The following is a 22,608-nucleotide window of genomic DNA, read 5'->3' as shown; positions in this document are numbered from 1 at the left end:
TTATAACCATTCCATAGTGAATAAAAGAGTGATGTTTTGATGCACCTATAGTCATAGAGACATAGAATATTGGGTCTGGGAGGTCAGTATTTTACTGAGAAGGAAACAGGACCCAGAATGTTATGTGATCAGCCCGAGGTCACACGGCCAGGATGACCAATGCCTGCTATCCAGCTGCCCAGTCAGTGCTCCTTTCATTTCCCTGGAAGGCCCCCCAAGGACAGTGCCCAGTGCAGTCTCCCGTGTGCACCAGCTGCACCCACACTGATGCATGGTCCCCTGTCCCCCCCAATATCTCTTTTACCTCTCCCTATATTATCCTTAGCCTATTTGAAACCTTTGAGTGACTGTTTTTTTAAACCCTTGCCCTTGAACAGGAAAAGTTACCTACAATTCATTTACTCTTTTAGTGAGATTTGCTTTCCAAAATGCTTGTCTTATCACTAGCAACACAATATCATATTTCAATTCTAATATTTGAGGAAAATTAGATCTACGATTTTGAAACCTGTGAAAGTACAATGAACTTTTTTCTGGGTAATGAGGTATTTTCCATTGTGATTCTATATGTGGATTATCAATTTTTTCAGAACTTGGAATTAAACTGTTTTGGATTACACAGAAGGTATTTCAGGACCTGACCAGTCTAATGTACAAGAGCGTGGCCACACACCAGCTCACGACTTCGGATGGAGGATGTGAAGGCAGAAGTACCAGGTTCTAATTCTAGCTCTGATGTAGCTGTGGGGTCCCGGGCAAGACTGCTAACTACTCTTTTGGTTTCCTCCTCTTTAAAATAAGGACTGCTATGAGGATCAATTGAGATGGTGAATGTAAAAAGGCGCTGTGTCAACTACAAACTACTGTATGAATATTAGCCACTACTTTGTTAGCTGAAGTCAGCACTAGTTCTATAACACACACACACACACACACACACACACACACACACACATGAAATAGAAAACTACTGTATAGCTCAGTGGTTGGGAGCAAAGGTTCTGGGTTCAAATTCTGCTCCATCATTGACTAGCTGGGTGACCTTGGGCAAATTAGTTAATTTCTTTGTTCTTTTGTTTTCCCACCTGTAAAGAGGAGTTAAATATAGCATTTACTTCATGGGGTCGGTCTGAGAATTAAATGACTTAAAACATATCTAGTGTCTAGCATAAGGTAATGTTCAATTAATATTAATTATGATTGTAAGCGCCTAGATACATACATTCTGCTTTCCTCCCTGGCCTCGACCTTTTATTCATTCACTTGTTCTTTATCTATTCATTCAGGAAACATTTATTGGACACCTAACATGGTCTAGTTAATACTCTCCCTGGTTGGTCCTCATTTATAACTTATATTTTTCAGATGTTTTAGATGTGATCCCGTAAGCTACCCTAAAGCCTTTGCAAGTGAGATGAAATACAATCAATCAATAAATAAGCAAGTCAGAGATATCAACTGTTTACTGTCACTGGTACCGCCTTTCTCAAAAACTGAATGCACTTTTTTTTAACTATTCTAGCTTTACGTTTACTCAGATTTTGGACAAATGAACATTTACTATGCTTGTGTGTGTATGGGCATCTGATGGGGGCTGGATGAGGGATGTTTTTTGAAAGTTCTGCTGAAACACTGATCTTACATCCAACTGCTCTTTCATCCAAACTCTGTGTACACTGCTAAGGGAAAGTGAGTCTCTAGAATGATGTCTTGACTACAACAAAGTGCTATCCATTCATTTATTCATTAACATTCAATCATTCATTTTTAAAAATGATGTGTGTGTGTGTGTGTGTGTGTGTGTGTGTGTGTGTGTGTGTGTGAGGCACACCATGATCAGGAAGAGTTTAGGACAGTGAATAAGACATTCTTTTCTCTGTAGAAGTTTCTAGTCTTACAGGGCAGATAGTCAAGTAAACAGGCTATCAGGACACAGTGTGGTAAGTGCCAGGATGGAAGAAATGCAGGGTGCTAAGGGAGCACAGAGGGGAGACAACCAATCAGAAAAAAGTTCATCCACTCCTTCATAAAATAAACACTTCCATAGCACATACTATGCATCAGATGCCCTAGCTGAAAAGGGAAGAAGGATGTTCCCAGCATTGTGAAGGGCCTGGCGGGAGCCAAGGGAATGGAGAGACGTACCGGTCCAGGGCACCACTGGTGGGCATGCTGCGTGCAAAGCCGCGGACCCCGGTTTGCTGGAAATACGGAATGCTGAAGATGTTGGCAGCAATGACAGCCACAGAGTCTGAAGGGTTCACAAAGAACCCATGCTTGCCCAGAATCATGTTTCGATCCTTTGGGAGAAGGGGAATTCAAAGGAAGATCTTTTAATCAAAGTGCTGAAGAAACCAAACTATCTTACATGGAGGTTTTATAAAATTTAAAACTATGATACATTTATTCATACTGGCTTCTAAACACTGGATTTTATTCCTAATGGATCTGTACAGTACCACTGGGCCAGTGGCACCTCCGTGCCGAAGAGCTAAAACTGTTTTAAATTAAAGTGCAGGCACAAACTCCTTCTGGGCCGAATCCTCTGTTCTCCCTCGAGAGGCCAGCTGACTGTAACCTCCCCGACCTTTTCCAAACTCTGGAACTAATCACCTCTCTTCTCTCCCAAAAGAGAGGAGAGATCACAATGAGAGGAAATATGGGCTCTTTAGAGTCTGGTAGGTCTACCAGGCATCCTTCAAGGAACAAAGCAGATCCCCTCAAGGAAAGGCTTCTAAATCTTGGGCCCTCCATGTGGTGCAGGACCCAACAGAACATGCTGCCACCTCACTGCTCTCCTGGTGCCTGACATACCGGAAGTACTCAAGTAACTGAGATTATGGAGGGAGAAACTCCCATCATGCACTGCCACAGAAAGATGCATTGCAAATGATGTCTGCTAGGGACCCTTCTAATTTCTCCAAATTTTGATATGGGAATATCTATTTTTAGGAAACAAGGAATTCTAGATGATGTTAAAGAATAATAGCAACCACCAAAATATATTTTCGACTAAGTAAATATGTGTAGTGTTTACTATCTCTGAGATATCAAGTATACAAACCTAAGACAGTTTCCCTCCTCGTCTGTCATGTACTCACCAATGTAAATAAAAGTGCGTGTTCATTTAAAATATTAATTGTAGCTAAAGAATAAAATGCTAATTCTCTCATTATAGTTTCATCTTTCAGCTAATGTGAATGAACGGGTGAGTATATTATAAGGCCAAGACCCTTGCCAGAGATTAAGTAGCTAGCTGCTCGTTTAGAGCAAAAACCTACCTCAGGACAGGTACCTAGAACCCAACTAGTTCATGAAGCACCAGTCATGACATCATAACCAGGCCCCAATTACCCTGCCCCTCTTAGCAGACATTAAACACATGGGTTCCATTTCAAGGACTCATTCTGTTCAAGAGGGTCTTCTAATAACTGAGCCCTGACTCCAGGTGCAATGAAGGAGGTTGACTGGCACTCCTAGGCCCACAGGGCCTGGTAGAAGCAGTCTGCTTTTTCCCCCGTCTTTAGGATCAGGCCTGCCCTGCATCAGAGTTCACTTAAAAACACTCGTACCCACCCCATCTCCATCAAAGGCAGCCCCAAAATCATGCTCTCCTGTCTTCATAGTCTCCACCAGGTCAGCGGCATAGGTGAGGTTGGGGTCAGGGTGGTGGCCTCCAAAGTCCTCCAGGGGAACACAGTTAACTGCTGAGTTTGCGGGGGCTCCGAGCTCTTCACAGAGGATCTTCTTCACATACGGTCCCACAACTATGCAGAGCGTGAAATAAAGAACCAGAAAATAAAACTTACTACAGGAGGTGAGGACTTACTACATAAGGTGGAGGTGTTCTAGGGAGAATGGCAAAGAGAACATGCAAACTGTATTCAAGGGCTTGTGGGGAGATAAGTCTGGAGTAGAAAGTTCTACAAACAGGAATATTGAGAGGTTAGGTTGGAAAGGGTGAGGCCATTTGTTGAAGGAAAGAGTGGGGGAAGGGAAGGGAGCGAACCATTATGAAGGCCCTGCTACACACCTGTGCCAGGTGCGTCTCAACTGTTTTCTCACTCAGTCCTTCAAAAAAGGCCCATGAGCTGGTACAGCATAGTGCTTAAGAACCTGGACTCTGGAATCAGAGTGTCTGGGTTCAAATCTCAGCTCTGCCAATTATTGGCTGTGCCATTTGGGGAAAGCTATGTAATCTCTTTGCTGTGCCTCCGTCTACCCCACCTGCAAAGTGAGGATAATAATAGTTGATGTGAGAATTAAATGAGTTAATAGATATGAGGCACTGAGAACAGTACCAGCACACATTTTATAAATTTTGTATTACGATTATTTCCTCCAATTTATAGATAAGAAAACTGAGGTTCTGAGAGGAAGCTATTTGCCCAGACTTACACAGATAGTAGGAGTGGGAGCTAGGATTCAGAGCCCTAATCCTTCTCCTCTATCAAGCTATCCGAAAAACTGATCAAAAGAATACAGACAAACAAACAAAAAACAGTAACAATGAACAACAGGAAAAACCAGTCACATACTTTACAGTGATACTTAGTGTAACGATCAAGAATGTTCATCTCTAAAATGCTGAGAATGTTTTTTCACCAAGGAAGGTACCGACACCAATATATGCGACAGAGGTCAGAACAGTATAGAATACGTGTCTCCCATTAGGAGCCTCCCGTTAAGGAGGCTACTGACACACCACAGAATGAGGCCGAGGCAGCCAGGGCTGTGAGGCGTATAGCAACTGAGGCTTTCGAGGAACAACTTAAAGGCCTGGAGAAAGAGGTCAGCTTCGTGACCAGCAGCGACTAGCAAATACCTCATCACAGGCTCCGTTCTCAAGCCAGCCCAGGCTTCTGCTCATTCCCCTAACGTGACTTCTATCTTTAAGCTTTCATGCATTTGCTACAGCCAACTGCCTCAGCTGGGAATGACCATCACTTGACTCTCCACCACCCTACGTCTTTCTTTCATAAAAGATGAGTTGGTTGCCACTTTTTCCAGGAAACCTTTCTTGATACCTTTGGTCAAATTATGCCTTCTTCCACGCCCCAAGGAGAATACTTGAAATTCTACCTAACCCTCATTTTGCTGGCCTGGCAATGGTTGGTTTCTTACCTACCTCATCTCTCCAAGCATCGCAGAGCTCTTTGAAGAGAGTCTCTACTGAACCCCTGCCTACCCCCAAGCATACATGTAGTAGCTACTCAATACATGTCTGTTGAATGCTTTGAAAAGTCAGAATAGCCTTTGTCTGAATCAAGAAGGAGACTCATTCTGTGGGACTCCAGAGGCAAGTTAGGACCCAATGGGAGAAGCTCCAGAGACAGAAGATTTCAGCCCACCAGGAGAAGTTTTCTAACTGTGGTTTTGCAGTGTAACAGAAGGCCCTGACAGCATCATGGAAAGGGTTCAAGCACAGGCAGAAAGTCTTCCACAACCAGGAAGGCAGATGGATTCCAACGCCAGGGAAAATCCCTGTGACTCAAAGAGTCTAAAATTGTAAATTATTACAAAACAAATAAACTCAAGGGCTCAGGAATTCCCTACATGCAAGAGAACCTCATGGTTCTGGTTCGGTGACAGCTGCTCTCTCTACTGACCTGGCCACACAACCCACAGAGGAAAAAGAGGGAGAGACATACATCCTGTTTTTCCTGAATTTAATCCTCAGCCTGCTCTGGTCATCTTCTAAGTAAAGGCTTATGTGGGAGCAGGCAAGTGGGGTGTGGGGTCAGAAGCACGTTTATCGTATCTAGCAAACCACAGGCCAGCTCGGAAATAGATGGGGGCATTTAAGAAGAATGTAAGGCATCTTCTGAGGGGGAGGGAGAGTACACAAAAATAGTTGCCTGTTACTCAAAACCTGATGCTTAATGTGGAAACGCTGACCTTCACACTACCTTACCATTAGGAATCTTTCCTGCATACAATTAGATTTTTATCTGCGTGAGTATTACTCTGAAATTTCTGCAACGTAACTGTTTAAAAACCGTCCAACAGAGAGAGTCTTAAGAAAAGGTTTATTAAAGCATCATAATACACAAAGTCGAGAGCTGCTTCATGTCTTTGAGGGAAGGGAACAGAAAACAAATGGCTCCATACCTCCATGCATGGCGTCTATACGGATCTTTAGTCGGTTTGGACCAGAAAGCAGTTCTTTCAGTGCATTGAAATCAAAGATGCTTCTCAGCATCGTAGCATAAGCTTCCACCGAATCCACAATTTCCACTGTGAGAACAAGCAACATTAAAGATGGAGGAACTAAATACATTTAGAAACATTCTCCTCTGAAATGCTCATATTGCTGTAAACGTGCAATTGCTATTTTAAAAGGACATTTACGGAGCAGCTCCAATGTGCCAGGGCCGCGTTACATGATCTCTTATTCGATGCTAACAAATTTCCTGAGAGGTAAATGTTATCAGTTCTATTTTATAGATGAGCAAGTTCAAGTTCTGAAAGATTTAAGTAACTTGCCCACACACCTGGGATGGGGCACAGAGGGGAATTTTGACAGAGTTTTGCCTGATGCTAAACTCTGTTCTGCTGCCACGTTGATTCCCTATCAGTCTCCATGAGAAGTGTATTTTGGTGTCAAAAAATAACAGAAAATGTAACACCTTACTTTATTTTACTTTTTCCAGGCCCCTTGCCATCAAGACATATTAGTAAAAAGCAGAGAAAATAAATTTTTTTTATTTTTTTTTTTGCGGTACGCAGGCCTCTCACTGTTGTGGCCTCTCCCGTTGCGGAGCACAGGCTCCGGACGCGCAGGCTCAGCAGCCATGGCTCACGGGCCCAGCCGTTCCGCGGCATGTGGGATCCTCCCGGACCGGGGCACGAACCCGTGTCCCCTGCACCGGCAGGCGGACTCTCAACCACTGCGCCACCAGGGAAGCCCCAGAGAAAATAATTTTTAATGAATCACTTTTCACATGCACTGCTAAAGGAGTAAAACAAATGTAAGAACTAAGTATTGTTCTTGTTGAATTTTCACGGGTCTGAACATTTTCAAAACATGAAGTGTTTAAGAAATTCTCTACTGGTGTTTTCTAAACCCTAAGAATGTCTTCAGAATGTACCAAAGCACCCCTACCTCTTTGTTGGGATGCAACTGTCAGCTCCTTATGGGTAGGTTCAAACAAAAAAATGCCTCCCATAAACTTGCAGCCCAGAGGAAAGAATACATGTTAGAGCAAAGTTGAATTGCAAGTCACATTGCTAACCCATCTCATCCTCGTTTATTAATATGAATAATTTTATAAACATTTATTCCATCAATTATTGTCAAAACTTGGCATTCAACAACAAAATGTTTACCACAGCTGCTACACAGGGAGTTTCAATGTAGCCCCCAAAATGGTCTAAGTTGATTTTACTGAAAAGGAAATCAAAGCCCAGGCTTTGGAATCATTCACACCTGTGTCTGAATCCTGGCTTACCACTCACTGACTATGTGACCTGGAGCCTGTTACTTAAGCTCTCTCAGCCTTTGTTTCCTCATCTGGAAAAAGTGAATACTGACAGTGCTGCCCTCACAGGGCTACTGTAAGAATAAAATGAGATAATGCATGTGAAGAGCTTGGCACATAATAAAAGCTCAATAAAAGATAGCTATGAACATGACCTTACAGGTCTTCTCCTCAAGGCTGTTCGTTTTATACGTATGGAAACTGAAGCCGAGAGATTTGGAAACAACTCACCCAAGGTCACACAGCTGATCCCCAGCAGGGCCCAAAGAGCCCAGGTCTCTAGACTTCCAGACCTGCTAATTCATGCATGCAAAGCTTGGTGACCACTATCTTTCCAAAGATAAAGACCCATGTTATTAAAACCTTGAAAGGCAAATCCCTCAAGTTGGAACTAGGAGTGGGCAACAGAGGAGAAGAGTAAACATGCCTGTGAAGGGTTTGAACTTGTTTTCCAGGTCAAATTGCTGCTTTCCCAGAACCCCAAGGTCTACATGCAGGTCAGGACAAATTGCATAGTCTTCGATTGTCTTGCTGATTTGGAAAATTTTATCAGTTATTGCTTCCGGGGCAGGACCTGGAAATCAAACAGCAAACAGTGGGTCATTTTGTACAGTTGACATGGAAATACAAAGGGCACAAAGCTCATCAACTCCTCCTTACTAGCACATCTGCCATGCCACCATTCAAGCAGCAAAGTGTCGGAATTTTCTAAAAGGAAATATTATGTTAATGATCATGCATGCACGGCTCCTCATACTCAGGTACAGCAAAATGAAAAGCATCTCATTTTCACCAAAAGGAAACAAAAAGCTCCCTTGCTAAGGATCAGAACGGGAACCCTGACCTCCCAGGGCCTTGGTCATCAGTGTGTCCTACAGAACATAAAATTGGCTATACTCAAAATGACAGCAAACTCACCTCCATTGGAAATATTGAATTTGATTCCAAAATCTCCATTGGGTCCTCCTGGGTTGTGGCTGGCTGTCAGAATGATCCCACCAATGGCTTTGATCTTTCTAATGATGCAGGATACAGCAGGGGTGGAGAGGATTCCATTCTGTCCAATAACCAGGCGACCAATCTAGGAGAAGAAATCCAGAACAAACACTTTAACGTTAATAAATCCAGAGCTACTGCACAGAAATGCCAGAACAGCCAGATGGACAAAGAAATATTCTACTGGACAAGAAAAGATGTCCTTTAATGAACATCTAACAGCTTGGATTAATAGTATTATTATATCGAAGTAGAGTATTTTATTGCTGTTGTTGAGTAATATTATTACTGAAGTAGAATCAGCATTGCTGAACAAAGCCATTCCTTCAGATAGCTTTTTGGGACTTTGTAGTGTATGATCCAGGGACGCTGTAAGGCTTTGGCAAGAAAACAAAACACAGCCTTTCCAGACTAGGTTCATAATTTGGATTCATTAAAAATTTGTGAGAAAACCCACATTTTTATCCACTATAATCACACTTTCAATCCACATTGGGAAAAAGAATATAAATTTAACTAGTTAAAGGAATTCTAACCCAAACACAAGGCTTCTGTAAACTAAAATATCTGACAAAGTAAAAGGGGCAAACTTTACATGAAGAAATGTTACAAAATGCATCTCATAAATTTATGTTTCCAGTCAAGCTTGGATTTGGGGGTTCCTCCAAGCCGGACACACCTACCCATGTTAGGGTGTACCTGAGCTACTTCCTGGGCCTAAGGCAGGGAATGCTGGGAGTGTTACTGGGTAAACCAGCCAGAACACCTACATGAAAGAGCTACAGGTGGTACTTCTGTTGCGTTCTTAACTCACCTTCCCATACCTCTCACAGATGGTATCAGCACAGCTCCTTTGCTAAAATGAGAGTAATTTATATCTGTTTCAACACGACGCAAGTTGGAAAAGAAGGAAGAAGTTCTGTCCGTTCCTCTGACTAGAGAAGATGTGACTGCTACATGAAAAGATTTAAAAAACAAGGAGTTTGTGCCCCTCCTCCATTCTCCCCTCTGAAAGAAGGAAGGGACGAGGATGTTTTTAAGTTTTCCAGTTGTTATTTCTTCTTGCCCCACCCAAGATAAACATGGTTGAAGAAATGACTTGATGGTGGAAGATGCATTTCTAATGTTGAAAATGCCAATGAGATACCTGGATTCCCTGGGGAAGTTTTTCTGGGACTGTTAGCTTTGCCACCTTCCCGCAGGTCACTAACGGCTCGACTGCCTTATAATTAACCCTCTCCACTACCAACCACCTCTCAGGAGGCAGCCACTTCATTGCAGGCACAACTTGGCTCTCATGTGTCTCTCTCTGAACAATTTCTGTTATCCTAATATATTTCTTACGTTCTGCCTCCCTCAGGAAGTGGTAGCTCCCTGACTCAATACAGTGGTAATGGTAACATCTCACCCTTCCAGCAGTTTCCGGGTGTGGTTCTGATGAAAATAAAAGCCTATGGCTGAGCAGTTCCATAATTTCGATGAGAGGAGCTTACAGATGGCAGTTTAATTAGCCAGAGTGGCTGGTGGAGTTATCTGGAAACAGTGTTTCCCCATCAAGCACACTGACTTTTACTTGGATTCTGTATGTTCTTAATGTGGAAGGGGAAACTGATAAATGAATATTAAGCTATGCCACCCAAGTCACCCCTTAATTCTACCATTCCTTACGGTGAAATCTGCTGTCAGGAATGGTCCAAGACTGAGAGGACTATACCAGAAGGTAAGAGTAAGAGAGAAAGTCAAGAGAAGCAAGGGAAGTCCACGGTAGGTTCCTTCTCCTGAGCCCAAGAATAGGTACAGCTGGCCAAAATATTCCCTTCCAGAGCAGACTCTTTTCCATGAATTATCCTCAGCAATATTAATCCTCAACCTGATATTGGGGAGAAATTACTCTATTACCTTCCTCCCCTTAAGGATGTCTGGAGCATTGTAACAGCTCCTGACTCAACCTCCCCTGCCTCTCTCCCACCTGTACCTCCCTTGCCCTACCCTGGCTGAATCTATCTGACCTACTCAGGCCCACTTAGTTCATCTTTCTAAACCATAGTTCTAACTGTGTCCCTCCCCTACTCAAAAACCTTCCCTGTACCATACAATCCAGAAATTCCACTTCTAGGTATAAACACAAAAAGAAAGCAGGGACTCAAACAGATATTTGCACACCCATGTTCACAGCAGCATTATACACAATAGCCAAAAGTGGAAACAACCCAAATGTCCATTAAAAGATGAATGGATAAACAAAATGTGGCATACACATACAATGGAATATTATTCAGCCTCAGAAAGGAAGGAAATCTGATACATGCTACAATATGGATGTACCTTGAAAACATTATACTAAGTAAAATAAGCCAGACACAAAAGGACAAGTATTGTATGGTTCCACTTATATGAAGGACACAGAACAGGTAAATTCACAGCAAGTAAAACCAAAGTTGCCAGGGGTTGGGGGGAGAAGAGAATGGGGACTTCTTGTTTCGTGGGTACAGAGTTTTGGATGAGATGATGAAAAGGTTCTGGAACTAGATAGTGGTGATGGTTGCAGAACACTGTGAATGTAATGAATACCAATGAATTGTACACTTAAAAATGGTTAAAACAGCAAATTTTGTTAGGTATACTCTACCACAAAAAAGAAAATTAAAAAAAAAAAACCCTTCCCTGGGTCCCAAGTGTCTACCAACTTAGAGATACCCCTTCATGCCACACTGAGAGTCCTTCACCAAGCAGCCTTTCCTGCCCTTCCTCCTGGCCCTTTACTCCCTTCCGTAAGACTCACGTCCTGCTGCCAAGCTGGATACCTCACTCTCCCCCCAACCCCACATTTGATAGTTAACCATGACAGGGAGCAAACTTTAAAATATTCCTTTTAATTGAAAATAGGGCCTGGTGTTTTATGTTTCACACAAAAACAAACAAAAAAACAAGTTCCATTTTCTTTGCTCTGCCAGTCATACACACAGGTTCTATTCTCATTTCTAAAATTATCTCTAGGTTTAAAGCTCGGGGGACTGAATGACATACCCGTACTATAAACGGGGCCCCACCAATGTTTTATTTTGTACATTAAAATTGCCTGTAAATGCAGACAGCTCTGTGCAAATAAAAACAAAGGCAGAGTGTATTCCATTACCTGTAAATGTACCAGATAAAACTGTACTAAAGGGGAGAAATGAAATGATCTCCATGTAGCTCACTAGGCTGAGAAGCTCTCCTAGAATCGGCTCACGGGTGGAGTGGGTATTGACAAAGCTGAGGAAGGAACATTGACTTCTACCAAAATCTGTGGCAATAAATTTTCTTTCCTTTAGATTGCCTCCCTAAAGTTCTGCCCACAATCAAAGGGATGTTAAAACAGTCAGAATTTAGGATATGCTAGAAAAGGAAATCAAACTATATAGGATTTGATAGGTTTTATCAGATGAAAGTGCTTTATGGGTCCACTAAACGTTTTATGTAAGTCAGCCGGGTAGTGTGACGTTTAAATGCAACATTATTTTTAATGAGGAATGTCCTTGGAAAGACTTGAAAATATTGCTGGGGCTGTCACAGCTCTAACAAATAGGCAGTTACCATATTTAGTCAAGTATTATCACTTGATTGCATTATTTAGCAAACCTTCAGATGGTAAATCTGAGAAAGTCTATAGCGTCTGCCTGAATTACACATTCCTACCACATCTTCCACATCCTTCTGCTTTGCACAAAAATGAAATGAAGCCAAATATATCACAGCAAAGGGGACAGTGTACAAGATCCACTCAACAATCTAGATATATTTGGAGAAATAATGTTCCATTCGTTCTCCCCCAAAAGATTAAAAGCATCTTAATACCGTTCGTTCCCTTTGCAGCTCTCCTCAAATGGACAGCATGTCACATTTTATCTTAAAAATGTGTATGTGTCATAATTTCATATTTGAGTACTTTATCAGCAAATTTTACATGAGAGGCATTCACATTCTGAAACTGGGTATAAAGGAAACCTCACATAAACAGTAGGATCTACAAACTCTTCTAAATTTGATAACATATGCTTTTTTTTAAATTTGGCTTTTGTAATCACACCTTCTTAGTGTGTTGTTAAAACAGACTGAAAATGAATGCCCAACACATTTGGCTACAATGCTAAATTTTTATGTTCTCAGAATCAGAATTGCTTCCAGAAAGGAAATAAAACAGATTTTTAAAATTTATAAGTACTGAAGGACTGTGTGCTCCAAATTATTGCTAAGTGTAATCTAAAATCTAAAAATATATTTTTGGTCCCACAGAGGAATTTGCAGAGCAAAAAACACCAATGTCCTGATGCCTGCCTTCCTGTAAATCAGTAAGGCTGTGCAAATTGTTAGATTATCAAGATCAATGCTTCCTGGTGCAAGATTCCTTCTGATTTGGTTAATTCAGGCAACACAGTTTTTCACGATGCAGAGCGTTAGCAGAGCCTCCATATATTATAGTCTTACAGGAGTTATTATCTCTACCCTGCTGCACAAATTCACCACACACAGGGCTTCTTTGTGTTCAAGGTCATTATAAGTGGGTTCCCCTGTAACACGTCCTCTTGGAAAGCTCACACCTAACATTTTCCAATTCCCTCCTAGCATTTCTGCACAACTACCGGGATCCACAAATAACAGCGTGCCCTGGCTTTTGTTTTCCTGTTTGACAAGTGACTGAACTTCAACAAGGAAGCCATTGAAAGAAAACAAAATCTTCTTCTCTCCGCTGCTCATTAGCGCCTCATACACAGGACAGAGTGTCCCTCAAAACTAGTTGAATGTAGATAAGACAGCTTAAGCCTGGGGTACGCTTTGAATGTCTAAAAGCAACAGGTACTTTTTCAAGCAACAGGCACAGAGCACAACATAAGAAATTAAGCTTACATTCCCATATCCCAATGTGACTAATGTAATTTCAGGGGTAATATCACAATATACAATCTCTGAAGTCACAATGAAACTTAATTGGATGCTAGTAGCATTGAGGCGTTTACAATATACAAATCTTTGTACTTGTGTATATTTCTGCAAAATTAAGAGGTTATGTGGAGAGCCAGAAGCATAGCAATACTTATCGTATACCAACCCCATTGGCAGCTGCCATCTGCACTATTGTCTCTATTGCTGATTTATTAAAATACCGCCCATCTCCACCAACCACCAGTGAGGATCCCTGGCGATCTTTTAGGTCTATGGAAAAGAATACACTCTGGATGAAATTCTCCAGATAGCATGGCTTTGCCTCGAAATAATAGGTTTTCTTCCGTAATCCACTAGTTCCTGGTTTCTGGTCGTAGTAGGGAGCTGTAGCAAAAGTCAACAGAGGGAGAGGACCTTCTTCCATTTTTCTGTATTTCCCGGAAATCCATTCATCAGGATCACTCATCTTTCACTTCCACCAGTTGGCTCAGTGAGGGTGCCCAGAAAGCAGCCAAGGGTCCCCCAAATAGTCTGTCCAAACCGAAGCTGCAACAGTGTTGGCCGAGTAACTAAAATAGAGGTCTTGCCTGGAAGATCACTCTCAATGACGAAGCAGAGTTAATTCCTGTTGTCGTCACCCCGTGTGAAAAAGTTACGGACCAAACACCCACCCACATCCACAGATCTTCAAAGTTGTTTTGATGAGGACAGTCTGCCCACATAACCAAGCCAAATACCCTTCAATTATTTTTGCCTCATTTCCCTGTTAGGGTGGAGATGGGTCCAGAGGGTGTTGCATGCAGCAGACTTCAGTTACAAACACCAGGTGGCCTCCAGACTCCACTCTCAGAGCCAGACAAAGACGGAGCAAGTGCGGTCCTAAGAGGCAGGATCATTAACAAGACACCCTGGTGTGGCTCCCACCAGGCTCTCTGCTACTGACACCCCTTAAAACAGAGCCTCTCTGGGCAGTCATCACTGTGAAGGCCATCTGCAGCTAAAGTTGTTCCAGGCCATCTCACAAGTTAAAGGTCAATCTTAAAATGGAAGTGAAGGATCTCAGTTACCTCTGGTTTCCTTTCATCACTGTCATTTTTGATACTTAAGTATTTGATACTCAAGTGATTTTTTTTTACTTCCCACATGCAATCCCAGTTAGAAGGAAAAAGAGCATCTAACAGAACAGATTTATTCACTGGCCACCAAAGATTTAACAAAAAAGTATTCAGTTCTAGAAGAATAGATTCACAAATATGCCCTGAATGACCAACAGCTTGGTCATTCCCTTGAACTTATAGAAAAGTAGGGATGAAGATGCACCACATCCTTGAAAACATAAGCAGAATAGTGTGTGTATGGTAGGGGGAGAGGGAAGTAAGTTTTTCTGAATGCATGAGGCTTGATCAAGTTATTATTTGGAAAAATAATATGAACATAAGATTAAAATGTGTATATTCATATTCTCAGTTTTAAGTACACTTGACTTTTAAGAAAACATTTTTAGTGAAGCAGTTTAAGTCCTCTGCATTTGAAGAACCTAAGATGTTTAAAAACGTTCTACCTCATCCCATTTGATCCCTGAGATTTTATTAATAATCTATTTCAGTACATACATGTCGTGTTCTTTATCTGGCTCAGCGAAAGTTGTCAATTACGAAGCTCCATTGTCAAGGTTTTGGTGAACTTGTTAACAAGGCTTAAGAAGTAAATCAAGACTAGTTACGCCACATGTCTGGGGAGTTTGATGGGCACATAAAAGTCAGGTTTTCAAGGGAAAAGTAGTAATCTCTTGAGAAACAAAATCTGAGTATTTTTCTAATAATTTGTCAAGCCAGTCCAAAAGCAGACAGGCCCTGAGAGCAGCAGACTGCCCTCTGTGAGGCAAGAATGTCTCTGTGCTCCAGGGGCTACACATACTGGACCAGGAGAGCTAACGGGCTCATGAGCAGAAAGCAGGCCACTACCAAGGAAGCCTAGTCTCCTTCAAATGGCAAACGGGGCTGGCCCACCTGAAAAGAGGACCTCGAGACATAACATTATAACAATTCACAAGACACGTCTATTAAGCTGAAAACCAGTCAGCCAAAAGACAATTGCTTTTTATAGCTTATTTTTCCCTCTTATTTCAAGTTTAAAACCAAAATTCTTAGGAAGTAAGCTTCCTTTATGAACAGTAGTTTACACACCCAATGTTTTTCAACTTAATACAAATGCATTTTTTTAATTCATATATATTAAGTTCCGTGGCCATTTTTCTCTGGTTTTAGATAGGCTCGCAAATTATGCCAGTCTATGTGTCTTGACATATTTAATAATAGATCCGCATTCATGAAATATCAACTCAACAGTCTTTTCATTGGGAATAACAGAGCAACCAACCATGTAATTGGTAGTGTCCTTAACAAGGTCTTGAAAGCCCAGCATAGATTCAGGGACACTTCGTTGAAAAGGGGCTCCAATATCCCCACTAAAGCTTCTCTGCCCACACTTTCCAGCATGTTCTCTGCTGGTGATCGACCACTCTCTCTCAGCTCTTTCTGAAGCCAGAACTAGAAGAGTAATGTTTTGTCGGGGGCTTTTCCCACACATTCACTTATTTTATTTACAGTTTATGGTCAATGCAAATCAATTTCGTAAAATGAGAAATGATGAAGAATCAAGGCATAACTATGAAAATTCAAAATCGATAGATGTTCAACACAAAAAAACCCCACAAGCATCAAAATGGGTTTGTTTGCAGCATAAGATCCAACAGGTGTTATTTCAAAGGATGGCAAATGCTTGTTTGTTTGTTTTTTTTAAAGACAGTGGCCACATCATATACTAGAACACCTCAGCTTAGCAGTGTGTTTTCATATGGACTAAAATTTGTTTCTAAAAATATTTTTCACATTGAAAGTGTCGTAAGAGCTACACTTCTCCAGGATTAGGCCTGTTCCTAGGCCTAGTACCAGTTTCTAACCACCTAAAAACTGACTGATACAGAAAGTATTCCAAACGTAAGTATTCTGATTCTTAAAGGTTAAAAAATATATATTCTAAAGTAGTTTAGAAGAATCATTGCAAACAATAATGCTGGTGGTCTTCTACTCCTCACTCTCCAATTAGCTGATATGCCACTTTGGGGTTCATTATTTGATGGCCTCTCACTTCCAAGGTTTTTAAATATAGCTCCCCAGCGGAACATCTTCATATTTAAAACATTATTGAACACAAATGGAAATAGACAGCAGTGTTTGAGCACCGGGAAGTCCTACCTGTGAAACCTGGGGAATCAGGTCACTAGGTGAACCCAGCGCCCCCTTCCTGGATGGGAATGTCCGCGTGGGCACGTACACTTTTTTACTTCACTGTATGTGAGCCAGCTTTACGGCGAGGCATGGACTGGAAAAGACCTCATCTCTCATGGCCCCTGCACGTGCCAATGAATATCCAGCAATTTAAGTGCACATCAAATCTAAGGCTCCGAAGGAGAGAGTTCTGTTCCCCAAAATGAAGAGCAATGTTTTCACCAACTACACGTGTCAGCATGGTGTTTGTCAACATGCAAAACTAAACCAAAAAGATATAATCCTTGCCCTAGAAAAGCTTCTGTTCTAAAGATGGGCCTGGGTCATAATTTTATGGACACTACAGAATTCAACCCCACATAAAAATATTACCAGAAGCAAAAATGTTAGATGGACTGTGAAGTGTGGTAAAAAAGAAGAAGCATTAAAAACATTAAGCTTCCGAAGACGCTCAGACTAAGTGGGCTGGCTATTAAGAAACTCATTTGTCTGAGCTCTCCAGCAAAGGTTGAACTTCATCTTCGGAAACGTTACTGTCGAGCATAGCGAACCCAATTTAGCCTAATGAATTCGCCTGCCTTGCCAGTACTCCTTCACAATGACACAAATTACATTTAAACCATGCAGGGGATTTAAGGATTATTCCCTTCAGACAAGGAACTTTCATCCTGGTCTTGGGTCCAATCAATTTCACAATGGCAGAGTTATGAACCCCTTCGCTCCCAGCCTCGCAAAGACTCCAGCTCCCACTCTGATCAGCAATGATGCCTTCCTAGGAGAACACAGCAGAAACTGAAGACTTGCCAATCCTTTATTCATTCTACCTTTGTTTTTTGCCATTGACAAATATTTACTGGGTTACTAACTGCTGTGCCCCAGGGCCAGTGGGAGGGCTGGACCCAGGGCCTGAAAAGGTTCGCCTCTTCACACCAAGAATTATTCTTTAGAAAATGCCACAGGTGTGGGCATAGTGGATAGAACTGGTAACGCTTTCTCTCAGCACAAGCACTAGAAAGAAAGCTACTAACTGGGCTAAAAGCAGCAGGGCTCATTAGACCCCCAGCCCAAAGCCCTGCGCTTGTGACAGCTGCAGGTGCCTGCCTGAGTGCTTGGCGTGTTTGACCCCAGTGACAGGAAACGAAAGCTGGGAAGAGTCATTCATTTCTCCAACCAACAGTAAGTAGGCATGCAGTGAATGCCAGCCCCAGGAGAGGCACTGCAGGATAATGCAAAAACCACAGGTTCAGGAGCCAGACACAACCAGGGCTCATATCTTTTTTTTTTTTTTTTTTTTTTGCAGTACGTGGGCCTGTCACTGCTGTGGCCTCTCCCGTGGCGGAGCACAGGCTCCGGACACGCAGCCCCAGCGGCCATGGCTCACAGGCCCAGCCGCTCCGCAGCATGTGGGATCCTCCCGGACCGGGGCACGAACCCGTGCCCGCTGCATCGGCAGGCGGACTCTCAACCACTGCGCCACCAGGGAAGCCCCAGGGCTCATATCTTGCACTCTAAAATGTATGAGGAGGTATAATCTCGAGCAAGTTAACTGACTTGAGCCTGTAAGATGGGGATAGCTGTCAAGGTTGTTCTGAGAACTGAATCAGGCAACAGGTGTGAAAACACTTAGTACCTGTGTCTGGCATACAGCAGATTATCAGTAAATGTCAGCCCCTCACCCTTCCATCCTTAATGTCCTCATCTCTAAAATGGGATAATGATACCTGCCTCACAAGGTTTGGGGGACGATGACTTCCCTGAATGTCTGTGAAAGCCTTTGTGAACTAGAAAATGATGTAAAGATATGAATTTTTTTCACATTCTGAGGGGTGATAGGGATAGGAAAAACAGGCGAACGGACTTTTGTTCTTAAGAAGTTCTTTTTGGAGGAGCCATCACAGCCTGGTGGCCTCCGTGCTGTCCTGGAGGTGCATGGACAGAGCCATGGCTCGCAAGAGGTTGCAGTGATGGGGTAAGGCTGAAAAGTAGTTGGGGCAAGATTATAGAGTCTCATGAATCACAATAAAGTTTATTCTGCAGACACCAAAAGCTATGGAAATTTTTAAGCCAGAGGAATACAAACTGCTATTTTTTGGAAAGTTGAATGGCTGCCAGTGGTGCATCAAATAGCTTGGAGGAGAGACTGGAAAAAGATGAATCAAGGCTTGCAAAAAAGGATTGCCTCTGCAGCTGAGGTGGCTCTGAGGATCCTGGTCTCTGTGATCTTGTCAAAAGCTGCTCCTCTTACAAAGGACTTCAACTTTGAGTCTTGGCCAGTTTGGGCCCTTTTAAGTTATTTTCCTCCAATATGAAGACACTACCCGAACAAGCTCTTTCCTCTGACCCCTTCAGTTCACTCTCTCTCTTCTCTGAGAACTGTCCCCTATCCCACCCCACAACAGTGGATACCTAGGGCCAAGTTTCTACTGCAGGACCCTGATGGCAGGCCATGATCACCAACGGCAGACACCTGACCAAAGCTGGATCACTCATATTTTTTCTCCTAGGAATCTAGAATTAGGATTCAAAAGTGTGCCAGTCAGATTCAGTTAGTCCTTGAACTGGGAATACAGGTAAACTCAGGCGCTGTGGGGCAGGGATGTCGTGTCATGAGAATATCTATAGAATTGTAACTGGCAGCCAGATGATACACGAGAATATGAGACAATATTACGCAGGATCCAACTCTGGACCACTCAGGCATCCCTAAGAGCTGGGGGCCTGATGTATAGGAAGAACTGGAAAAGAATTCAGAGGAGATTCAGGCAGAATATAGGTTAGATGAATCTTCTCAAGTGGGCAAGTGTTGCAGACTCGTGAGACATGAGAGTTGCGGATTGTGGTCTTTGAACACAAGCCACTTGAGACTTCCCTGGTGGCACTGGCATTCTGGACTGGGGTGCTTCCATAGCCAGATTCCCAGTCAGTGTCACCCCCAATTCCATTGGAAAGGTAACTCCTAATTGCTTGGGATAAAAGAATTTTTTTTAAAAAACAGATCTTTACTGGAGTATAATTGTTTCACAATACTGTGTTAGTTTCTGTTGTACACCAAGGTGAATCAGCCATATGCATACATATGTCCCCATATCCCCTCCCTCTAGAGCCTCCCTCCCACCCTCCCTATCCCACCCCTCTAGGTCATGGCAAAGCATCAAGCTGATCTCCTTGTGCTATGCTGCTGCTTCCCACTAGCTAACTATTTTACATCGGTAGTGTACATATGTCGATGCTACTCTCACTTCACCCCAGCCTCCCCCTCCCACCCCGGGTCCTCAAGTCCATTCTCTATGTCTACATCTTTATTCCTGCCCTGCAACTAGGTTCATCGGTACCAATTTTTTTTTTTAGATTCCATATATGTGTTAGCATATGGCATTTGTTTTTCTCTTTCTGACTTACTTCACTCTGTATGACAGACTCTAGGTCCATCCACCTCACTACAAAAACTCAATTTTCTTTCTTTTTATGGCTGAGTAATATTCCATTGTATATATGTGCCACATCTTTATCCATTCATCTGTCGATGGACATTTAGGTTGGTTCCATGTCCTGGCTATTGTAAATAGAGCTTCAGTGAACGTTGTGGTACATGTCTCTTTTTGAATTATGGTTTTCTCAGGGTATATGCCCAGTAGTGGGATTGCTGGGTCATATGGTAGTTCTATTTTTAGTTTTTTAAGGAATCTCCATACTGTTTTCCATAGTGGTTGTATCTATTTACATTCCCACCAACAGTGCAGGAGGGTTCCCTTTTCACCACACCCTTTCCAGCATTTTTTGTTTCTAGATTTTTTGATAATAGCCATTCTGACTGGCAAGAGGTGATACCTCATTGTAGCTTTGATTTGCATTTCTCTAATAATTAGTGATGGTGAGCATATTTTCATGTGCCTCTTGGCCACCTGTATGTCTTCCTTGGTGAAATGTCTATTTAGGTCTTCTGCCCATTTTTTAACTGGATTGTTTATATTTTTGATATTGAGCTCCATGAGCTGTTTGTATATTTTGGAGATTAATCCTTTGTCTGTTGTTTCATTTGCAAATATTTTCTCCCATTCTGAGGGTTGTCGTTTTCTCTTGTTTATGGTTTCCTTTGCTGTGCAAAAGCTTTTACGTTTCATTAGGTCCCATTTGTTTATTTTTGTTTTTATTTCCCTTTGTCTAGGAGGTGGGTCAAAAAAGATATTGCTGTAGTTTATGTCAGAGTGTTTTTCCTATGTTTTCCTCTAAGAGTTTTATAGTGTCTGGTCTTACATTTAGCTCTTTAATCCATTTGGAGTTTATTTTTGTGTCTGTTGTTAGGTACCATTCTAATTTCATTCTTTTACATGTAACTGTCCAGTTTTCCCAGCACCACTTACTGAAGAGGCTGTCCTTTCTCCACTGTATGTTCTTGCCTCCCTTGTCATAAATTAGGTGACCATATGTGTGTGGGTTTATCTCTGGGTATTCTATCCTGTACCATTGATCTATATTTCTGTTTTTGTACCAGCACCATACTGTCTTGATTACTGTAGTTTTGTGATATAGTTTAAAGTTGGGGATTGGGCACTTCTTAACATAAAAAGATTTAGAATTAAGTGTAGACATGAAGTAAATCAAACTCGTAGTAGAGAGATAATAAATCATAGTATTAACATTTTTGCAATAAGCTTGGGAGAAAATCTATATTTAAGTATATTAAGAGACTCTGGGATATTGGTTTATCTAATAGATCGGCCCTGTGATTCCAATTTATAAGATATAGGTGAGTAACTTATTTTGACTTATGATTTCAAGTAAGAGAATTTTATAAAATTTATAAACATTATTGGATCATTCAAGAAAACTTTGAATGCACCATACTTATATGTTTAAATCATCAGATGCAGAGAGTTTACTGCAATATTTCAGGGAATGGATTCTAAGGCCAGACTGACAAAAGTTGGAACCCAGTTCTGCCAGTCACTGGCTGTGTGACCTCAGACAAGTTACTTAGCCTTTTTGGGCTTCCATTGCCCCATCTGTAAAAATGGGGAGAACAACAGTCCCCCTATCTCACTTATTGTTGCAGTCATGACTGAATGAAGTAATATACAGAAAATTCTAAAACCATTGCTGGCATAAGGTACCCTACACAAGTATCTGCTATTATCATTATTAGATTATATGAGAACAATGGGAATATTTTCAAAGTTTTGCTTGTTAGACAAAGGCTGTAAAAAGTAAATAAATATTTGATTTATAAACTTGAAATATTCATAGGAGTTTGAGTATATAGCTAAGATCTCTCTCTCTCTCTCTCTCACACACACACACACACACACACACACACACACCCTGCACCAACTTACACTGACAATGGAGTCAGCAGAGAGAGGAAAATGAAGCAGATGTGCTGAGATAAACAGAGAAGAGACAGAGGCTAGCTGCCTGGGCTCCTCTTGCCTCAGGCTCTTGTGAGGCCCAAGTGCCCACCCTGCCCTTGGCTTTCAGGAGACCCTCTGGCCTTACGATACAGTCCTCTTAGAGGCTCAGTGTGTCAGACTGGGTTTCTATTGCTTGCCACACCTGCACGCTTCAGTGTGTTGAGCAGGGCTCTGCAGTGCATGGCCCCCATTTGCCAGCTCTGAGGCAGGCTCCACCTGCTGTCCCATCCAGGCAAGAAGAGGAAGAAAAGAAACCTCCTGCCTTCACACTTTGAGCAACCTCAGCCAACAGCAAGGAGACCTTGGGCAAAGTATTTAACCTCTCGGCGCCCCCATTTTCTCATCTTTGAAACGGGGACTGATAATAGCACCTCCTTAGACTTACTGTGGCGATCATTTCATAGTATTGCAATCTAGAATCATTAGCTTGTAACCTGAAACTAACACAATGTTATATGTTGATTATACCTCAATTTTTTAAAAAATGCATCTCTTAAAGAGAGTTAAGAA

At 42.0% G+C, this 22,608-nt stretch overlaps 1 protein-coding gene across 3 annotated transcripts in view; it reads right to left on the bottom strand.

Moving 5' to 3' along the window:
- The window catches only part of PGM1 (phosphoglucomutase 1), a 58,124-nt gene that overhangs the window by 20,349 nt on the left and 15,167 nt on the right, over positions 1-22,608 (bottom strand). The window contains exons 1-7 of one of the 3 annotated variants that reach the window (XM_067726396.1): positions 13,567-13,985; positions 9,292-9,333; positions 8,400-8,562; positions 7,909-8,055; positions 6,112-6,237; positions 3,577-3,767; positions 2,146-2,300 (exon numbers count right to left, since the gene is read on the bottom strand). In XM_067726396.1, coding sequence (XP_067582497.1) covers positions 2,146-2,300; positions 3,577-3,767; positions 6,112-6,237; positions 7,909-8,055; positions 8,400-8,562; positions 9,292-9,333; positions 13,567-13,866 — 1,124 coding nt within the window. In that variant the 5' untranslated portion in view covers positions 13,867-13,985. Of the gene's footprint in view, positions 1-2,145; positions 2,301-3,576; positions 3,768-6,111; positions 6,238-7,908; positions 8,056-8,399; positions 8,563-9,291; positions 9,334-13,566; positions 13,986-22,608 lie in introns of those variants that run through there. The other 2 variants (XM_067726397.1, XM_067726398.1) reach the window with 2 other exon arrangements.

This window comes from Pseudorca crassidens, chromosome 2, assembly GCF_039906515.1.
Source record: "Pseudorca crassidens isolate mPseCra1 chromosome 2, mPseCra1.hap1, whole genome shotgun sequence".
NCBI lineage: Eukaryota > Metazoa > Chordata > Mammalia > Artiodactyla > Delphinidae > Pseudorca > Pseudorca crassidens.
This window is presented reverse-complemented; position numbering and strand designations above follow the sequence as displayed.